The following is a 21,176-nucleotide window of genomic DNA, read 5'->3' as shown; positions in this document are numbered from 1 at the left end:
TGGGTCGTAGGGTAGTTCTATTTTTAACTTTTTGAGGAATCTCCATATTGTCTTCCAGAGTGGTTACACAATTTACATTCCCACAAACAGTGCAAAAGGGCTCACCTTTCTCCTCATCCTCACCAACATCTGTTGTTTCCTGAATTGTTAAATTTAGCCATTCTGACAGGTGTGAGGTGGTATCTCATTGTGGTTTTGATTTGTATTTCCCTGATGATGAGTGATGCTGAGCATTTTTTCATGTGTCTGTTACCCTACCCATTTGTGTATCTTCTTTGGAGAAGTGTCTGTTCATGTCTTCTTAATTGGATTATTTATTTTTGGAGTGTTGATTTTGTTGAGTTCTTTATATATTCTGGATACTAGCCCTTTATCCAATGCATTCTTTGCAAATATCTTCTCCCATTCTGTCAGCTGCATTTTAGTTTCATTGACTGTTTCCTTCACTGTGCAGAAGCTTTTTATCTTGATGAGGTCCCAATTGTTCATTTTTGCTTTCATTTCCCTTGAATGGTACTATTTCTAAATATAAATGTCCAGTTGTTTATTACCAGTAGGTGAAAATACAATCACTTTTTATATATTGATCCCGTATCTTGCATCCTCACTAAATTCACATATTAACTCTAATAACTTTTTTGTAAATTAATTCAGACTTCCTACTTATATAATGCTATTATTTGTAAAGAGAAAGTGTCTATTTCTTCCCTTCCAATCTCAATTGGAGTTTTATTTCTTTTTCTTGCCTTACTGGCTGAGCCCTCTGGCACAATGACAAAAAGGAATAACTGAGTGTGGGGATCTCTGCATGGTTTCCAGTCTTAGAAGAAAAGTATTTAGTCTTTCACCAGTAAGTATGGATTTTTGTAAATGTCCTTTATCAGGTTAAGAAGTTCACTTATATTCCTACTTTGTGAAGACCTTTCATCAGGAATGGAAAATGAATTTTGTCAAATGTTTTTACTACATCTACTGAGACAAGTATACAGAATTTTCTTCATTGGTCTGTTGTCATGGTGAATTACGCTGGTTAATTTTCAAATGTTAAACCAGCCTTGCTTTTCTAGTCTAAAGCCCATGTGGTTTATTGTTCTTGGTTTAAATGTTTTATATATCGGATTTAATTTACTAAATTTAAAATTTAAATTACTAAAATTTCCTTAAGGATGTTTGCATCTATGTTCATAAGACTAATCTGTAGTGTTATTTTATTGTAAAGTCCTTGTCAAGCTTTGCATCAGGGTAATGCTGGCTTCATAAAATGACTTGGGAGGTATTTCTTCCTATTCTTTTTACTGGAAAGCTTCATGATAGAATCACTATTGTATTTTCCTTAAATGATAGGTCAAATTCACCATCGAAGCCATTTGTGCCTGAAGTTTTCTTTGCTGCAAGCTTTACAACTACTAATTCAACTTACTTAATATGTATAGGACTACTCAGGTTACCTTTTTTCCTCAATCTCTCTCTGTCTTTCTCACACACACACACACAGGCACACGCATGCACATACTTGATTTTTTCTGATTACCAGAGATGGGAACATTTCTTGATATATTTATGGGGCATCTATAGTTTCTTCTTCTGTGAAATTCTTGTCCTTTCATTATGCTCATTTGTTTATTATCATTTCTCTTATTCTTAGTGATTTATAAAAGCTTTTTACTTTTTTTTTTCAAAAATTAAGCTTTTATAATGTGGCCTGTATTTTTTAATGTTTTTATTTCATCGTAAAGACACTTTCAATGTTGGTATGGTCAAACTTGCCCATCTTTTATTATTACTACTTTCCCTCTATGTTTTAAAAATCCTTCCTACACCATTGTCATGAAGTTACTCTCCTATATTTGTCTTCACATTTTAAGATTGTTTTTCACAATTAGATCCTTATTAGGTCCCTCTTACTAGATACATCTAGAATTTATTTTCATGTGTGGAGCCAAGGAGGGGTATGTGAGAGGCATAAAAGTAACTTACTCATTTTCTGTATGTAAAACTGTTGTCCTAACACCTTAATTACAGTCTTACACTGACTAGTAATTCCTCTCCTATCATACAGCAAGGTCACAGATATCTGCATCTTTTTTTTGACACCTTACTTGGTTCCATTCATCTTCTGTTTTTTTAGTGCTCAAACCACAGTTATAATTACCATAGTTTAAGAAATAAATCTAGATATTTAGAAAGCCTGATCAACCTCTCCCTTCTCCTTTTTCAGAATTATGTCAACAATTTATAGAAAATAACTTTTCCATACAGAGCTTTATTTATTTTTTTTTAAAGCTTTCTTTCTTTTTTTTTTTTAAAGATTTTTTAATTTATTTATTTGACAGAGAGAGAGAGCACAGCAGGGGGAGCAGCAGGTAGAGGGAGAGGAAGAAGCAGGCTGCCCGTTAAGCAGGGAGCTCAACGTGGAATTCGATCCAAGGACCCCGGGATCATGACCTGAGCCGAAGGCAGACGCTTAACCGAGTGAGCCACCCAGGCGCACCTCCATACAGAGTTTTAAAATCACTTTGTTAATTCCATGAAAAATTCTGGGGGAATATTATTGAGATTACTTTGTATATAATTATACAAAAGATAACTGGAATATTTCTGAAAATGAGATTCACATTTACTAAACAGATATATCTTGTCATGTATTTACATTCACTTTCTGCCATTAAAATCTCATATATTTTTGGTACATTTATTTGTAGGTTTATTTTAGAATTTTTGCTATTGTCAATTGAATTGTTTTTACCTTTGTTTTGGTGTTGCTGACATGCAGGCATGCTCTTTTCTAATTTTTTTTTTTCATTGAGGTATAGTTGACACACAATGTTACATTAGTTTCAGGTGTGTAACATAGTGATTTCACAAGTTTAGATGTTATGCTATGCTCACCACAAGGGTAGCTACCATACAACTCTATTACAATACATATAGGCATGCTCTTAATTATATATATTGATCTTATGCCAAGCATCCTTGCTGATACCTTTATATAGGGACATATTACAATTACAGTTGACCCTTGAAAAACATGGTTTGAACTGCGCAGGTCCACTTACATGTGTTTTTTTTTCCTATACAGTACAGTACTGAAAATGTATTTTCTCTTCTTTATGATTTTCTTAGTAATATTTTTTCTCTAGCTTAATTTATTGTGAGAATATAGTAAATAATACAAATAACATAGAAAATATGTGTTAATTGACTGTTTATGTTACAGGTAAAGCTTCCTTCCAGTCAACAGCAGGCTCTTAGTAGTTAAGTTTTGGGGGAGTCAAAATTATACATGGATTTTCAACTGCATGGGGGGGGCAGTGCCCCTAATCCCCACATTGCTCAAGGGTCAACTGTATTTATGACTTGTAAAAAGGGAAAAAATCTTTTTCTCTTCCTATTGTATATAGTAGAAAAATTTAATACAAAAAAATTAAATTACCTTCCCAAATCTCTCTTTCTCTGGAAAAGTGAAATAATTATAGCTCTTCTTGAGACAATATTGCTGACTATAAAATGTCCTGAGTCTTTGTTGAAAATAAAACTTGAGTATTTGTTGCCATTATAACAACTTCAGTGCACTTCTCCTTGTTACCACTGGTTATGTTTAGCTTAGTAACCTAAGCAATGGCACCCAACAACTTGGCAATTAATCATCTTAAAATTAAAAGATTAAGTCCATTGAAAGGCTAATTATGAAAACTGGAAGAAAAAAAGGAAGGACTGCAAATAATTTCTAGCTTAGTTCAGAAATGAACATTAGGAAAGAATGCTTAATTAACTCTATGAAGTTGTTCTCTTATAAAAGAATGTATTCATTTTCCCTAGGAGATTCAACTTTTTTTGTGGTTATATATTCAAAGACTAAAAAACTTAATTGAGATGCCTAGAAGATAGTAAGCAGGACTTGTTGCTATGACTTCAACAACCAGCATGCAGCTAATCAGCATCCACTGCAATCACTGAGAAGGAAATGGCTATTTCAGTCCTTAGCTTTACTTCTAAAGATGCAGTGATCAAAACTGAAATTTGACCTAGAAGCTGTCATGGTTCTAAAGATGCATGACAAAAGATTTGGCAAGTGTTAATAAGAAGAGGAAAACAACCAACAAAGCAGCCAGATTTCCTCCAACTTTCAGGACAGTAAAGTACAGCAAACCAGCCAAGAGCCTAACAACCAAAGACTATACCCAGTGTACCGTGATGGGCAGGCTCATTGCTCTGATTCGTTGTCAATGATCAAAGACTAGATTTTTTCATTCTAAACAGCCAATATATAAACAGTGTGCTACAGTCACTGGGACAGAAGAAAAAAGCCATTGACAAAGGAAACAGAAGGACTCTGCTTGAGGAGAGCAAACAGCTATTTGTACCTCAATCCTATAGTCTTTGCAGGAATGGGATGACCAGAGTCATGCCCACTAGTACTACTTGGCAGCTGAGGACAGGGAGATTCTCCCTCTACACATTTGCACCTGCATGTACCACCATATATTCATATAAGAAAGCTTCAGTGGAGAATGGAAAAAAAAAAAAAGTTACAGGGGCTCCTGGGTCCCTCAATTGGTAAAGTACCTGCCTTTGGCTCAAGTCATGATCTTGGGTTTGTGGGATCAAGCCCCAAGTTAGGCTCTCCACTCAACAGGGAGTATGCTTGTCCCGCTCCCTCTCCCCCTGCTCATGTTCTGTCTGTCTCTCTCCAAATAAATAAATGAATCTTTAAAAAACAACATAGTTATAGATTCCCAATTAGTTTTTTAGAACTCACCTATCCAGAATACTTTGTTTTAATTATGTAGTATTTTATTTCATGTTGCTTTGGGTCAGTCTTTTACACAGAAGATGGGAGAGAACTGAATGAATTTTTCAACCACAAGGATAATAGCCTTCTTCAAACATTCATCATTTTAAACTTTAAAAGCCAAGAAAAAGCAAGAAAGGGGGAATAATAGGGTGGCAAAAAAAAAAAAGGAAATGGAAGACAGCCCTCAAAATTAGAGACACTGAAGGTAAGAATGTGAAATTTAAGGTGTTAAGAAAAAGGGATCTTTCTTCTTTGCCCTTCACTTCAATTAAATCACACAAACTAAGTATTAAAAATAGGGAAAAAAAGGAAAAGTTCATAATGCTAAATAAATAGTGATATTTAAAAAACTGTTGGATTGAGCCCCACATCAGGCTCCCTGCTCGGCGGGAAGCCTGCTTCTCCCACTCCCACTCCCCCTGCTTGTGTTCCCTCTCTTGCTATGTTTCTATCTTTCAAATAAATAAATAAAATCTTTAAAAAAATAAAATAAATAAAATAAAATAACATAATAATAAAAAATAAATAAATAAAAAACTGTTGGTATCCTATCCACCACATAACTATATCACATTTTCTGGTATCTAAAGTTTCAGATTTTTTTAGGGGTGCCTGGCTGGTTCCGTCGATGGAGCACGCAACTCGTGATCTCACAGTTGTAAGTTAAAACCCCATGTTGTGTATAGAGATTACTTAAAAATAAAATCTTAAAAAATAAAAAAATAAAAAATAAATTTTCAATTTTTTTAATTTTTTAACTTAATTTGATCCTTAAAATAGCCCATTAAGTTATACTCTATAATTATGTTAAATTAAATTATTTCATTTACAATTAAGTGGGCATTCTTACATATTTGGGTCAAATTTTATAAATTTCTGATACATCATGGCAGTCCTTTGGAAACTGGATCTTATAAGCTTGTTTGAAGGTTTTATTTACATAGAGACTAAAGCCAATTGCATAATCTTAGTAAAATAGTCCTTCATCCGGAAAGTTCATCATCTTGCAGTTTCTAGGGAGGGGGGTAGCATGAAATAACAAGTAGACAAGTAGATCAACCAAACAATCCCGAATCATTGGGTTGACAGAAGTCATCCACATCATCCTCTTATTTAATAACAAGGGGTTTGATACATTAAATTTAATTAATTGGCAACTGCCTGGATTGTAAATATTTTCAGTTTGTGCTTGTCTTTGATGATGGCTTTCTCTCTTCTTCAGAATACCAACCTCTTGCGGTTGGTATTCTAACAGACAGAAAGATAGCTTTTCTTCTCATTATCTCTCATATATCCTTCCTTTCTACCACATCTGTAACAAGTCAGCTAAGTTCCTTATCACTCCCTGTCTGAAATGCTACAATTGCATGATCGTGTAATAGAACCATTTTCTCAATTCTTATATCAAGTCTTCTTCCCACCTAGGTTGCAATAATCTAGACTCATTGAGACAAAGAGCTAAGGGAATCAAGAATAACTGAGAACAGTGGTTGGAACATGGGCCATGACTGAACAGAAAGGAAGTAATGACAGGTTGGAATAAAAGGAAAGCAAACAGGACACAGCTTATCTAAGGGCTGGGTGAGGACAATGAGGTTTATAGCTGGAGCACCAGAGTGAGGGAACAGAAGGATAAGGTGCTGTGACAGGTGGAACCCTCACCCTGACCCTGCTCACCCCAAGGAGCCATTCACATTATGTTCATCATGACTAGAAACCCTTCTATTAGGTTGTGACCCCATATCCCATTCCAGAGGTCATGGAGAGTGGAAAAACTAGCAGCAGCCTTTATACCAGGGAGCTGAGGGGAAGCAGATTCGGGGGAGGGGAGGGAAGCAAGCCATCCCCCCCCACCACCACCACCACCTCTACCTCCCTCCTCATCCTTTGCTCCTGCCTTTCCTGGGCTATGCCCACACCACCACCACCCCTACTTCATGACAAAGTCACAGGACACCCAGTTCCTCTTCAAGTTCCTCATTTGGAAAACTTCTGTGATGGCTGCAGCCTCCACTGGTCTATTCCATTCTTGACCGATGGTTTTAGCAATCCTTATATTTAATCTAGACCTCCATTATCTAATCTTATAAAATTCTGAAATAGTTTTCTGTGTGCAAGTTTTATATCTCTAATTAATGTGTAAGCCCTTCTGGAACATAAATTATACTTACTCTGCATCCTTCACTATATCACTGTGTACAGAACAATGTGAGCATATGGTAGACCCCTACGAACTATATGTTCAGTCATATGAATATTAAAGTAAATTTAAGAGGCTGCTTTTTTTGGGGAGAAGTACTCCTTTTTTTAATTTAGTTTTTTTATTTTCATAAATTTTCACCTTTAGTGAAGTACAGGTGGTAAATAAGATTGTATTTATTTCAAGTTTACAACATGATGATATATATACATTGTGAAATAATTAACCACAATTCAGTTAATTAACACATTCATCACTCCACAGTTACCTTTTTTTTTAATGGAGAAAATGCTTAAGCTCTACTTTCTTAGCAAATTTCCAGTACATAATACAGAGTACTCTTTTACCATGGACATATTGGTAGCCCTAGGTACAATGATTCGGCCACAACAATGATTTTAATACAATGTGATAAGATTTATCATTATTGGTATTTAAAAAAATTTTTTAAACTCTGGCGGGGAGTCTGCTTCTCCCTCTGACCCTCCTCCCTCTCATGCTCTCTGTCTCTCATTCTCTCTGTCTCAAATAAATAATAAATAAAATCTTAAAAAAAAAAAAAAAAAGGGCGCCTGGGTGGCTCAGTTGGTTAAGCAACTGCCTTCGGCTCAGGTCATGATCCTGGAGTCCCGGGATAGAGTCCCGCGTCGGGCTCCCTGCTCGGCGGGGAGTCTGCTTCTCCCTCTGACCCTCCTCCCTCTCATGCTCTCTGTCTCAAATAAATAATAAATAAAATATTTAAAAAAAAATTTTTTTTTAAACTCTTTTGAATTGAACATCACTTTACCTCTCAGTTTATGTAAACCATATATTGATCATGTTATATAAAGGGAAGTCCATTGAGGTAACTGCTGTGAAATGAATGGATCTAATTAATAACACTATTTTTTTCTAATGATCTCTACTTCATTTATACCTAAGGAACAAATTACTTACAAATTGTGCACTTATATTAATAGCTGCTCTGGCTTTTTCCTCTCTAGAGACTTGTTGCTGTGAATTTACTTTCTCATGTATAATTAACAAACAAAATTATATTCTTTTTTGTAAGTCCTTTTCTAAAAGGAAAAGACTGTGTAAAATAGTGACAATAATGGATAACCTTGTCACACATGTGTCCTGTATCCAGTACTTCCTTGTGAATTTTTGTCCTTTTTGAACTGTTTAGTAGAAAATCTGAAATGGGAATGCAGACAACTCCCTTAGTACCCAATGTTCATTATCTGAGTTTCAAGTCTCAAGCTCATGGTTGACTTATCTGAAGTCATCATTGAGTTACCTGAGTAACAGAAAAAGTCTACTAAAGTAGATATAGTACTGTGTATTTGGCCTTCAGAATTTTTTGAAAACAACTCCATTTCAGCACTTCTCTTTTATATACTTACGTTTTTTCTTTAATAAAAGAGATACAAAATATTACACCCAGAGAGAATAAGGCAACTGTGAGTTATATTTTATTTTTGTATTTTATTTTATATTTTCAGATATCATTTCCTTCTCTATACCTTGATATTTCTTTTAAAAAAATGTTTGGGACTTATTGACTAGGATTTAAGCATGGTGTATTTTTTACCCCCAGAGAACGTTGCCAGTGGTTAAAACACCATTTTTAGGAATTGCAAAATGATTTCTTTTCACTGTAACAACTTCACAGAACACTGTCTTGTACTCACACACATAAAAATTAAACAAATCAAACAAAATGCAGAAACAAGGACCCCACTCACATACACACACAGACACACATGCAGCAAGATACTTCAAAAGTTTAGGATACTACCAGCATAAGAAATATAAACCTACATGTTGAAATATATCAACTAGTTCTCTCACATATTAGTAATATATTATTATAACATATAGTTGTTATTATATATCAATAATATGATTATACTATATACCTATAATTACTATGTAACATCAATAATGTATAAATACTATAATATATAATTACTATATGTTAATAATGTATATAAATAATAATATATAATGAATTACAAGTGAGTAACATAACCTAATGAAGCCTCAGATAATTCCTGGAAATACTGTATGTTTGTTTTGTTTCAGTTGTTTCTTTACCTTCACTTGGTAAGTATAAAAAATATATATCTAAGGCTTGAAAAAAGAAAAATACCAAAATCTTCTGGTTGAAGTCTTAAGAGTCTTCTCTGTTAGAACGTCTAGGTTGGGGGCGCCTGGGTGGCTCAGTCGGTTGGGCGGCTGCCTTCGGCTCAGGTCATGATCCCAGGGTCCTGGGATCGAGCCCCGCATCGGGCTCCCTGCTCAGCAGAGAGCCTGCTTCTCCCTTTCCCTCTGCCTGCCGCTCTGCCTACTTGTGCTCTCTAACTCTCTGTCAAATAAATAAATTAAAAAAAAGAAAGTGTAGGTTGAAAACACAAAGAAATTACTAAGAAGGACAGTGTATTTGCAGTTTTGAGAAACACTGCTATACAACTATCTTCTTTAATAATCTGATGAGGATGTGGCATCTGTGTCTTATTTTTATTTTCTTGTTTGTTTATTAGCTTATAGGCATTTATTTATTTACTTACTTACTTATTTATTTATCTCTACACCCAACGTGGGGCTCAAACTCATGATCCTGAGAACCAGAATCGCAAGCTCTACGGACTGAGCCAGCCAGGCACCCCCAGCTTATAGGCATTTATTGCTGCATAGAATCTTAGAGGCTATTGCACTCACGTCTCTCATCTACACTGGAGGAAAAAGGTAACACAGATCAGGAACAACTGAGCTGGGACAAGAACCATTATCTCCTGATTTGGCCTAGTAAATATTTAACCACGATATGCTTTTTTTTTTTTTTTAAAGATTTTATTTATTTATTTGACAGAGAGAGACAGCGAGAGAGGGAACACAAGCAGGGGGAGTGGGAGACGGAGAAGCAGGCTTCCCGCGGAGCAGGGAGCCCGATGCGGGGCTCGATCCCAGGACCTTGGGATCATGACCTGAGCCGAAGGCAGACACGTAACGACTGAGCCACCCAGGCGCCCCTAACCACGATATGCTTTATCTCTGCTGATTCATTTAACTTTTTGAATATAGACCCTATATTTATCTACATATTCTTAGTATTAAAGGTATAAATATTCTCTATAAATGAAATACAAGAAAAATAAAGACAATATGCTTGTCAAAACAGACAAGTTATATCTTTACTGAACATATTATTACACAATTTAAAACAATCAAAATGCACATTCATTTAAAAAAAATCCCCAAATGCCATCAAACATTTTTTTTTCTTTTCTTTTTTTTTTTAATTTTTATTTATTTATTTGACAGAGAGAAAGACAGCAAGGGAGGGAACACAAGCAGGGGGAGCAGGAGAGGGAGAAGCAGGCTCCCGGCCAAGCAGGGAGCCCAATGTGGGACTCGATCCTAGGACCCTAGGACCATGACCTGAGCCGAAGGCAGACGTTTAATGACTGAACCACCCAGGCGCCCCATGCCATCAAACATTTTTTAAAGATTTTTATTTACTTGAGAGAAAGTGAGCGAGAGAGAGAACACAAGCAGGGGGAGCTGCAGAGGCAGAGGGAGAAGCAGGCTCCCCACTGAGCAGGGAGCCCGATGCGGGGGCTCGATCCCAGGACCCTGGGATCATGACGTGAGCGGAAGGCAGATGCTTAACTGAGCCACCCAGGCATCCCGCCATCAAACATTTTTATAGACAAAATAGTACTTTTGGGGGCTCCTGGATGCCTCAGTTGTTAAGCGTCTGCCTTCGGCTCAGGTCATGATCCCAGGGTCCTGGGATCGAGCCCCACATCGGGCTCCCTGCTGCGCGGGAAGCCTGCTTCTCCCTCTCCCGCTCCCCCCTGCTTGTGTTCCTGCTCTCGCTATCTCTCTCTCTGTGTCAAATAAACAAATAAAATCTTTAAATATATATATATATAGTATTTTTTACTTTAAAACCTGTGTTTAAGTAATACAAAATAAGTTCATATTATTAACCATTTAATACGTTGCTCAGGGATTCTGTCATTTCCATGACTTTTCAATCTATGCCTCTCCCCTAGATCATTTCCCTCTTTCTCAAAACATAAAGCAATTCTTGTTCTTTCCTACCCGATAAAAAATTTTCACTTGACCTTGGATGCATTAAAATTTTTTCTCTCCTTCTTTCTCCCTTTCCTCTCCCTCCTTGTCCCTTACCCCTCTTCTCATCTCCTTCCTTCCTTCCTTGCCTTCCTTGCCTTCCTTTCCTTCCTGTTTTGTTTTTGGTCCTTGAAATCTGCTCCATGAGAGTAGGCTTGTATCTTCACCTCTTAATTAAAAACACTTTAATTTCAACAGGCTTATATCAATAAAAAAGCCATTAAGCAAAAGAAAGGCATTCCTCTCTTCTTTTTGGTGTACTGAATACTGCAGATCATTCATTTCCAAAACGCTGTTCTCCTGGGGCACCAGTCTGTTAAGCGTCTGTCTGCCTTTGGCTCAGGTTCTGATTCCAGGTCCTGGGATTGAGCCCCGCATTGGGATCCCTGCTCAGCGGGGAGTCTGCTTCTCCCTCTCCCTCCCCGCTCCTGCTCTCTGTCTCTCTGTCTCTCTCTCTCTCTCTCTCAAATAAATAGAAACTTTAAAAACAAAACAAAACCGCTATTCTCCTTTGACTCTCCTGACATTGCACTATCTTATCTGCTTTTCAGCAGATTCTTCTAAATCCTTTTTGCCTTAATGTTTTTCATCTCATGAGGGGCTTTGGTCCAGTGTTGAATCCCTCCCACGACAGATACACTCATTCCACGCCTTTGCTTTCTTGCCTGTCTCCTGCCATGATGAATCCTAAATACATTTTACATAGACAAGAGTCAAATTTTGCCTGTCTCCTGCCATGATGAATCCTAAATACATTTTACATAGACAAGAGTCAAATCCTAAATACCTTTTACATAGACAAACTCTAACTTTCTACTAAGGGAGCAAGGGTAGGCAGTATTAGACAAACAGTGTAACGGTAAGAATGTTTGTTGGTTTCTTAGCCAGTTATCTAAAAGTTGCTGCCTTCAGAGTCTGGACATGACCTCAACAATGGGGAAGAAAAAAACACATTCATATGTTCAATAAGTGCCATAACAGATGTAGAGATAAGACACTGAGAGCATACAGAAACGATAGACTTTCATCAGATGCAGTGTTTACTAAACTCCAGGCCCTTGTGCACCGTACTCACGGTTTTTACCATATTACCTAACAATGTGGAAAAATGTAACAATTGACTGAGCATTTATTATAGTCAGGACTCTTTTCAAATATCCTTTTTTTCCCCCTACAAACATCCCTGTAAGATAAATATTGATGGTATTATCCCCCGAGAGAGCCAGAAGTTTCCGTGACAAACGTGCCCAAGCTCCACGTACATGAATTAGGATAAGAATTTATTGAAATACTTATGTTTTAACTACTTCTGCAGCACCAAATTGCCTCCAAGTTATACAGTTTGTCCCATGTTGATACCATCATTACTCTCATTTACTTTATGTTTTAAAACACAATTTTCGTTTTTAGTAAAATATATTGTCAATAAAACTTTAAATCTCTACCATAAATAGTCAGTATTTCTTATCTTAAAAACAGTGACTACCAAATGCTCAAAGTCTAGGGCCTGCCCTCTCTTTATTATAAAAGGAAATACCTGAAATATCATTGGTACTTTTTAACTATTTGGCTGTTTTTTGACTTGAGTATCAGTTTATCTAAACCAGGATGCATTTAACATGGTATGGATATGGAGATCTGTTAAGGTAAAATTGCTGTGAAATGCGTAAAACTAATAGCACTAAATTAGGATTTCTTCTTGGTTTAATCAAAAGAATTGAAAGAAAATTGAGATGAGAATAATTTTATCATTGTAACATTCAATTTTATTTAATGCCATGTTCTTGAACCACCTAAAATCAGATCATGCCCACCTGAAATGGAAAGACAGTATCACATAGTGTCTGGGAGCACAGACTGCCTGAATTCAAATCCCTTCTCTGCTGCTTACTACTTCAGTCACTGTGGACAAATTATTTAAACCTCTGTGTAAAAATGAAGATAATAATAATAATATTTATATAATAGAACTGTTACGTAAAGATTGAATCACGAAGTACTCATAAAGCACTTAACACGTATTCAATACTGTATCTGTTAAATATATAAAATTAAAATACCTTGCATCTCACTAGTATGTACCCCATACTTTGGAAAACACTCAACTGGGCACATGGTGGTATTTTTCATGCAGGAAATATATTTAAGTTGTGCTAATGAAGTTAAGTCAAGCAATAACGTTTTGCATTTCCATAGAGAAACAGAAAGGGCCTGGCAAGGACTAAGCCAAGCATGATTTAATAATTGGGTGTAAGAAAAAGCTAAGGGTGAGCAGATGAAATTAGTCTGTAGTTTCTTTTGGTTAGGGAAAAAGTGCATAAAAGGGAACAGCAGGAAACAACACAGTGGTGAGGCTAAATGGCATGGTAAGCTCTGTGCTTGAATGGAGTGTGCTGATCACCATCCAGGGATGATTTTCGGGGAATGGAAGAGGGGAAGTAACTAGCACAGGAAAAACCACCAGAGCCCAGGCCGGAGGGGGAGGACTTGAATGAAAGCAAGCTTCATGATATATGATAAAACAGTGCAGACGTAAGAGATGTTAGGACCTTAGATCCTCAAAGCCAGGTGTATCCAAGAGTCATCAAGAAAAGGTAAAAGGCGAGAAGAGAGAACCTAGATCCAGGAAGGATGTAATTAATTCAGTTTTGAACACACTGAGGTTGGGGGAGTAGAGGGACCGCTGGGTGGGGGTAGGCACACCTGGGTATAGCGATACCAATTTGGTAGTTACGTACACATAAACACTTAGAAATCATAAGCAATCTTCAGGGGAAGAGTTTCAGTCATCTCTGGAGAGCATCACCCCATCATAAGGCTAAGAAGTGACTGGTGCAGAAAGAGACAGACAGCACCTAGTAAGTTTAACAGAGAAAAGAAACAGAAATATAACAGCATTCCCAATGCACAGCTCTTGGTAATGTAACAGCACTCCCAACGCATAGCTCTTGGTAACATTTTTTAGAGTTAGGAACTGGATTAGAAATTAAATGTAACATATTAGAGATACAGGTAAAGGAATAACACTTATAATGGTAGCTCAGTTGGCTTGATGAAGGAGAGAGAGGCAGGCATTCTAGAATGGTTATTTCTCAAAGCATGCCCAGACTCCCTGCCTCAAAACTGGCTAGATTGCATGTTAAAACTGCAAGTCCACTTCTCAAACCCAAACCTTCTCAATCTGAATCTGGCAGTGGGACTCAGGAATTCGTAAGTAACATATTCCCTAAGTTATTCTAATGAGACAATATAATCAGAGGTCAGAACAAGAAATTTTATAGAAATAGCAAGAGATACTTATTTTGCTATTATATAGTTTTCATGTATCTTATACATTATGCAGTAAGTAGTGAGTGACTATTTTGACAGGTGATCTTAACAAACAAGAAAAATTTGTTTTAACTACATGTCATATTACCTTTGGACTTCTCTCATGCATTATTCTAATTATACTGGTTATGTAGGTCAAGCCTTTGTTTCTTGGTGAGATGGGGTTGTGTTTGTTGTATAGTGTAGTATGCATGAAGTATATGACTTCACATTATCTATCCTCATTTCCTCATCTCTTGTCAAATAGTTGAAAATAGAATGACCTCAAATTAACCAAATTGCAAGTCAGAATCTAATTCTTTTTTAAGGCCACTAAGTTTCTAGGTTGAAACTGATTCTGTCCTTGAGTTTAAACCCATCTCATTCACCCTAATTTTTGCTTCTCCGTTGTCTAGGAGAAAGCCCTATATTTTTGTATCAGAAATACAAACTGACCCTCTCCAGTTAAAAATGATAAAATGAGTATTTACATTTAAAGTTTTGTTAAATCCTACATCTTTAAGTTAGAAATATATGTTCCAAAAATAAGAATATTTAAGCCTATACTTATTTTTAGTCAACACTTTACCAGTTCAAATTATGTGTTTTGTATAATTAATATGTTTTTGAAAATGAAAGCAAGCTTCTGAGCAGTTCATCACAAAGCATTTAGTTTATTATGATGAGAGGATATTAAATAAAGGATTTATTGACCTACATTCCAGTTTATGACACAAACTCAATTCTAAGTGAAATAAATAGTAATTCACAATAGCTTTAGAAACTCCAGATTTAAATTAAAATAAGAAAGACTAACTGAGCTTATTTGAAATTATTTTGAGTAGAGCTTATCCCAGCATCCTCCTAACACATTTGCACCCAGGCATGAATTTCCACACTCAAATGTTCTGCTGTGAAATTTTAGTGTGACTGCCTAGATTTCTTCATATTTCTAATTAAAGATCCAGTCCTTTATCATTTGTGTTTCAAAAAACTTACATCAAATTTTCATTTGTAAACCTGATGATGTCTATATGGTGAATCACACTTAAAGACATCTCTTTTAGAAATGAGATCCATCAGCCGGCTACTACAATTTTTTTCTCTCCTTGGAGAGTATATTTCTCCTCAGGTCAAGAGGAGGGATCTAATACCCCTCCCCTACAGCTTCCGCCTGGGTTCCTTGGAACGCTTGTCTTAGGAACGTTGCCTCTCAGAATCCAGCTGCCATTTTGTGAAAAGCCCAAGTCACTTCAAGGCAGCCCCAGCTGAACTCCCAGCCAAGGGCTAGCATCAGTTGCCAATATGTGGGAGCAACCTTAGACAATCAACCCAGTCAAGTCTTCAGATGCCTGAATCCCCAGAAGATACTAGACTGCAAAGGCACCAGACTTCAAACAAGAACTGCTCAGCAGTCAGCCTGCAGAGCCATGAGAGATAATAATAAATTGTTGTTTTAATTCACTAGTTTTGGGGATACCTGTTATGTAGCAAAGATAACCAGAACAGTAGTTTATCTTTCTCTGTTCAGGTTCAGACTATAAGACTTTCATAATTTTCCAGGGGGAATAATATACTAGAGGCCAAATGACCCTTAAAAGTTTTACCTAGTAGGGGCACCTGGGTGGCTCAGTCGGTTAAACTTCCCGACTCTTGATTTTGGCTCAGGTCATGATCTCAGGGTTGTGAGATCCAGCATGTGGAGCCTGCTTAAGATTCTCTCTCTCACTCTCCCTGTGCCCCTCCCTCACTCTCTCTCCCTCTCTTTAAAAAAAAAAGTTTTACCTAGTAGTCTAGCACCATTAAACTGTTCTTAATTTGCTTAATGGAAATAGCTCAACCTTATCTTCTTTGCATGTTTTTCCCTCTAATTGTTACCAAATCAAGATCTTACCTGCATAAATGTATTGAACCTTGCCCACTCCCTCATCAAACAAAAGGGAAAACAGAATTCCCAAGACTTACATGACCCACCCAAAGATATAAAGCATTATCATCCGTTCTCTTTCTCCTTCTTCAAATCTTGGCTCTTTGTACCCTGTTCATAACTGCCTCCAGGGGGCCATATTTTTCCCAAAACTAGTGTAAGTTTAAGACAATGTCATGTTTCATTATTCTTTGCCTAAATTTGCAAATAATTTTACAGATCCTTAACCAAGCCCAAATGTATTGAAATTGATAACAAAATATTTCTGCCTGATTTTCTTCTCATCAAAACTTAAGACTCCTTGATCTAAAGCTGAATGTTAAAGATGTCACATTTCACTGCTCTAATTTTAGGGCATTTAGTACATTTTATGTGGTTTATGTTCCTCTTCCTGCAAGTGTTTATCCTTTCTTTTCCTATCCCTCAACCAGCACTCCTTATATTCTCACTTTCAAACAGGTAATTCATTGTGCGGGTTTACCTCTTACTAGAAGTTGGTAACTATCAAATCTTTACTTTCCTTCTTGTTCCTGTGCTCTGCTAAATTCTCATTATGTATTTCCAACATACTAAACATTTGGGTTTACATGTCTAGCTATCACCTCTTAATTAACATTCCAAAAATGAAATTATTCTTCTGTCCAAAGCATCAGGAAAATAAAGCATCGGGTTAATCCTTTAAATATTCTATCAGGGGACCCATTATTTCCCCAGTTTTCAATGCTTCAAATCTCCAGAGAGAGATTATTCATTTTCCTCATTATTGCTCAATTGATTGATACTATAGATTTCTCATTAGAAATATCCTTCATCTATCTTTTTTCCCCATTTCCACTCTTACCACTATTCCACTATGGCTAGTCTAAATATATGTCGTATCATTTCAGGATTACTTTGACACCTGGGTCTATCTTCTGGGTCTATCTTCTCCAACGTATCCTTTGTCTTAAACAACACTGATCAATTCATCTCCTTTAAGCACTAATTTCATTGTAATTCTTCTGTGCTCAAAATTCCTCCATGACTCCCTATTTCCTATCGTGTAAATTCTAAATTCCTCTGGTTACTTTTGAAGGCTCTCCAAAATCAAGGGCATCCTGTCCACTCAGCTCCATGTCTTACTGCTCCCCAAAACTGATTTCCTTCCTGCTTTGAGAAGAGACCCATTGTTCTAGCCAGAACACTTCTTCCCTTACCAAACCCTTCACATCCCCCCAAATCAGGTTCGCTACCACTCCCTCCATGAAACTTTCCACAATAACCTGTGGAACTAAATAATGCCCAATATCATTTTTTAAATAAAACAAAGAGCAGTAGGTGATGAGATTAGAGGAGAAATTAAAAATATTCCTGACCTATCTCACTAATAGAAGCTTGCAGGTCAAAGTTAGCCTTGCAGCTAAAATGCAAATACTCTTGGCAAAGAGTTAGTCCTGCATTTTTTTTTAGTATGAAACACTTCATCATATCCTTTCTGTAGAGCAATATTTGAGGGCAGAGGGAAAACCCTGTTGCATAACTAGATAAGCTGAAGGCATCACTGAGGGAAGAAAATAAGGAAGCAAGAGATGCCAAAATGTCAATTTGCCTACTTTGCAAATAACCTTTCTTTCTTTTTTTTTTTTTTTGAGAATTAGCCTTGTGCATTATAGATATAACTATAAATTATTCAGAATATTTGATTAACCAATTACTCTCATTCTTCTACAATGCTAGAGTATGGATTTCTTCTGAGTCAAACAAGAATTGATTGCTATATTCACTCCCATATTATCATCTTCCTTTCTATAAATGATAAATTTCGGTTGTCATGACACCAGAAAAAGATGGATTCAGCTTGCTGGCACAGCCAGGCATTCTCCCAAACTGTTTTTCCCCTTCTTCCTAGCAATGTCGACTCCAATGTCCTCACCCCCTGCTACCACTAAATAAAAGAATTTCTAACGTTCTGTGGTTTTCACAAGTAAATTAAAAGAAGAGGAGAAAGATGACCTTAAGTGACCAAGTGTTTTCTCTCTAGTTTCTGTACATATTTCCTTCCTTCTGTCTCTCATCGGCCCCCATCTGCTCGGTGGCTCTTCCTATTTCTGCACTTCATGTCTGGGCCACTGTCCTGAGTCTTGGCATCTTGATCTCACTCTCCATTGCTACATATTTGTTCTTTCTTTATTCCCTGACCCCTGAGCTCTCACTTGCTTCCTCTACCCAAGCTCTCTTACTAGCCATCTGACACCAATGTGAGTTTTTAGTGACCTCAGTTTCAATAAGAAAAATGTAATGTGTTCCTCGTAGAAGAAGGTGGAGACAAATTGTAGGTATCTGTCAGATTACAGATAGGGAGGAGAACCTGTAAGAGTTACAGACCAAGCTCAGGATGACCCTAAGGGCTCAGGTGTTAGCTCCACCTCTTTTCCATAATAACACCTTCCTATAACTGGGATCATGCCTAATTTATCCAAGGGCTACTGAAGTAAAATTCAGAACCAGCTGTTTTCATTATAGTATGGAAATGCAAGCTAGAGAAACAATTAACTTCAAAATTAAGAGTACCTTACTGTTTGATAGATAGTCCACTCAAGCTTAAGGTTACAAGGTAAATGCTTTCCTTCTTTCGAGAGACTGTACGTTGGATACAAATCACATCTTAGTGCTTTTAGTGGGGTAAATGAATAAATTCCATTAAGTCAATTATTTTGGCTTTCCATTTATGACAGCTTTTCCCCTCCATGTGTTATTCTAACAAGGGTTTATATCCCCACGTACAATGAAAAGAAAGAATGGAAGACCAAGCCTGAAATACTTTCTGCCACACTTGGGAAAGTGTTTTATCTTTCCTTTTTAACTTGGAAATACTCCTTCAATTTCAGAAAACTTTTAAAGACAGATCTCCATTCTGGAGATCATTTGCCACACTGCTTTATTCAAAGGCCCTAAAAATGGGTCTTTCTAAGACTTCCGGGTCAAGCAAAAAGAAACTATGAATGTCCTGACCACAATTAACATTCATAGGCAAAAATGTCCTCAGCTTTCTCCCTTTTCCTTTCTCCTAAATTGGCCAGTGTGTATAAACTCCACCGATTAGCAGTCAGAGCCTCCCCTAACCCTTGAGCCTGTGGGAACTTAGGAATTTCACCCCGAGCACGTCCATCCCAAAGCCTCCTTTACTCTGGAAGAAATCCTTTACAACAAAGGACAAGGGAGAGGCCGGGGGAGGGGCGCGCGACGGGCTCGGACGAGAAGAAATGAGTGAGTGTGCGGGCGTTGAAGAGGAAACCCGACTGCGGGGGGGTCGCTGATCAGTGACCGGGGAAAGCAGCACCGCCCGACCCTGTGACACCCCGAGCAAAGCAAAGCACGTCGGGGGGGGTGCGTGTGCCCCCTCGCCCGCGCCTCCCTCGCTCTCCGCGAACTCTCCTCGGGGGACCGACCTGGCCGCGCCGGCTTTGGCTCGACCGTTTCGCACCAGGTTCTCCCACCCCTCCGCCCGACCCAACCACATTCCTGGGGCCGGTCCAAGCTGCCGCCGCCACGCTCCGGAGGAGTGGACCCCGTCCAGAAGCTCGAGCAGGGCGGCACTGCGCGAATGCACCGCCCGGCGACCCGGGCGGGTTTGGACGCCCTTCAACCAGCCATCTGCCCAGCCGGGCGCAGGCAGAGCCCAGCGGCCCTCGGCCTCCACTCCAAGCCTTCTGCGCAAATGCGGCACTCCGGCGACACAGGGACTTGTCGCAAGTGCCCCCGAGCTCGCCCCGCGCCGGCACCTCCCGCACGGGAACCTGTGCGAATGGAAGTTGTGCGAAGTTTGCGCGTCTCGTGCCCCGCCTCACCTTGCTCCCCGACCCGCGCGCAGCCCGCTCGCTCCTTGGAGCCCGGCTCCCGCAGCCGCGCTCCCCTGCTCCCCCGCCGCCGCGCGCGGCGCCCCCGGGCCGCCGTCCCCGCGCGCTCGCGGCCGGGGGCGCCGGCGCAGGGTCCCGCGGGCCTCCCTCCGGGTGCCGCCGCGGCCCCGCCGCCGCGCGCCCGGGACAAGTGCCGGGACAGCCGGCGAGGCCGAGCCACGTCCACTCTCTTTCCGCGCCACCCGCCCCGCCGCCCCGCCCGCGCACTCACCCATGGCCCGACGTGCTGCTGCCCCGCGTCCCTGGACGAGCGGCCCCAGGCGAGCGCGAGGGACCAGCTCCCCCAGCCGCTCCTCAGCTCGCGGCGCCGCGCCGAGCGGCTCTCGGGGCTCCCAGAACCTCCGAGGACGCGCGCACCCCTCCCTCTTCCCACCTGCGTCCCCAGGCTAATGGCTACTGCCCGGCCCCTGGCGCGCGCTCTCCTCCCCGCGCCCCCCACCCCGCCCCCTTTCGCCCCGCCGCCGGCCGCGTGCAGACGCCTCCCCCCTAAACGTTGGCTGCACCCGCAGACACACGCGTCGTCTCAGCCCCCCACCAGGGACCCTGTGGCCGAAATAACAACCCCTAACGCAGAGACGAGGAAGAGATCATTGCACAAGAGACAGATTTGATAGGAGGACTTTACATTCCCTAAGAGCTTCTCTTGCCTTCAGTGTACCATTTTTTCCCCTTAATAACGGTATCACTAGGGACAAGAGGAAGAGAAAATTCTCCTTTTATTTTACGTTAGGTCGCCCTTCTTTCTTCTACGTTATGTATGTTGGCTTCTGTAACCTGGCAAGGCTGTGAAGTCCTAAAAGCGCCCCTCCCCCCCACACCCACACCCACCATAATATGCAGAAGTCACCTGGAAAACAAATGACTCAATCCAAGAGGCAGCTGACGCTGCAGAAAGAGCACTGGGCTTATCAGCCAGGAGGGATGAAT

The 21,176-nt window shown here is 39.3% G+C and overlaps 1 protein-coding gene across 1 annotated transcript in view; it reads right to left on the bottom strand.

Moving 5' to 3' along the window:
- The window catches only part of GPM6A (glycoprotein M6A), a 328,019-nt gene extending 307,390 nt beyond the window's left edge, over nucleotides 1-20,629 (bottom strand). The window contains exon 1 of the mRNA XM_045879596.2: nucleotides 20,461-20,629. Within this exon, the coding sequence (XP_045735552.1) occupies nucleotides 20,461-20,464 (4 nt within the window). The 5' untranslated portion in view covers nucleotides 20,465-20,629. The remainder of the gene's footprint in view (nucleotides 1-20,460) is intronic.
- Nucleotides 20,630-21,176: the final 547 nt, after the last annotated feature.

Source organism: Mirounga angustirostris, unplaced genomic scaffold, assembly GCF_029215605.1.
Source record: "Mirounga angustirostris isolate CCGP_5_RB_7025 unplaced genomic scaffold, mMirAng1.0.hap1 SCAF_2, whole genome shotgun sequence".
NCBI classification, from domain to species: domain Eukaryota; kingdom Metazoa; phylum Chordata; class Mammalia; order Carnivora; family Phocidae; genus Mirounga; species Mirounga angustirostris.
This window is presented reverse-complemented; position numbering and strand designations above follow the sequence as displayed.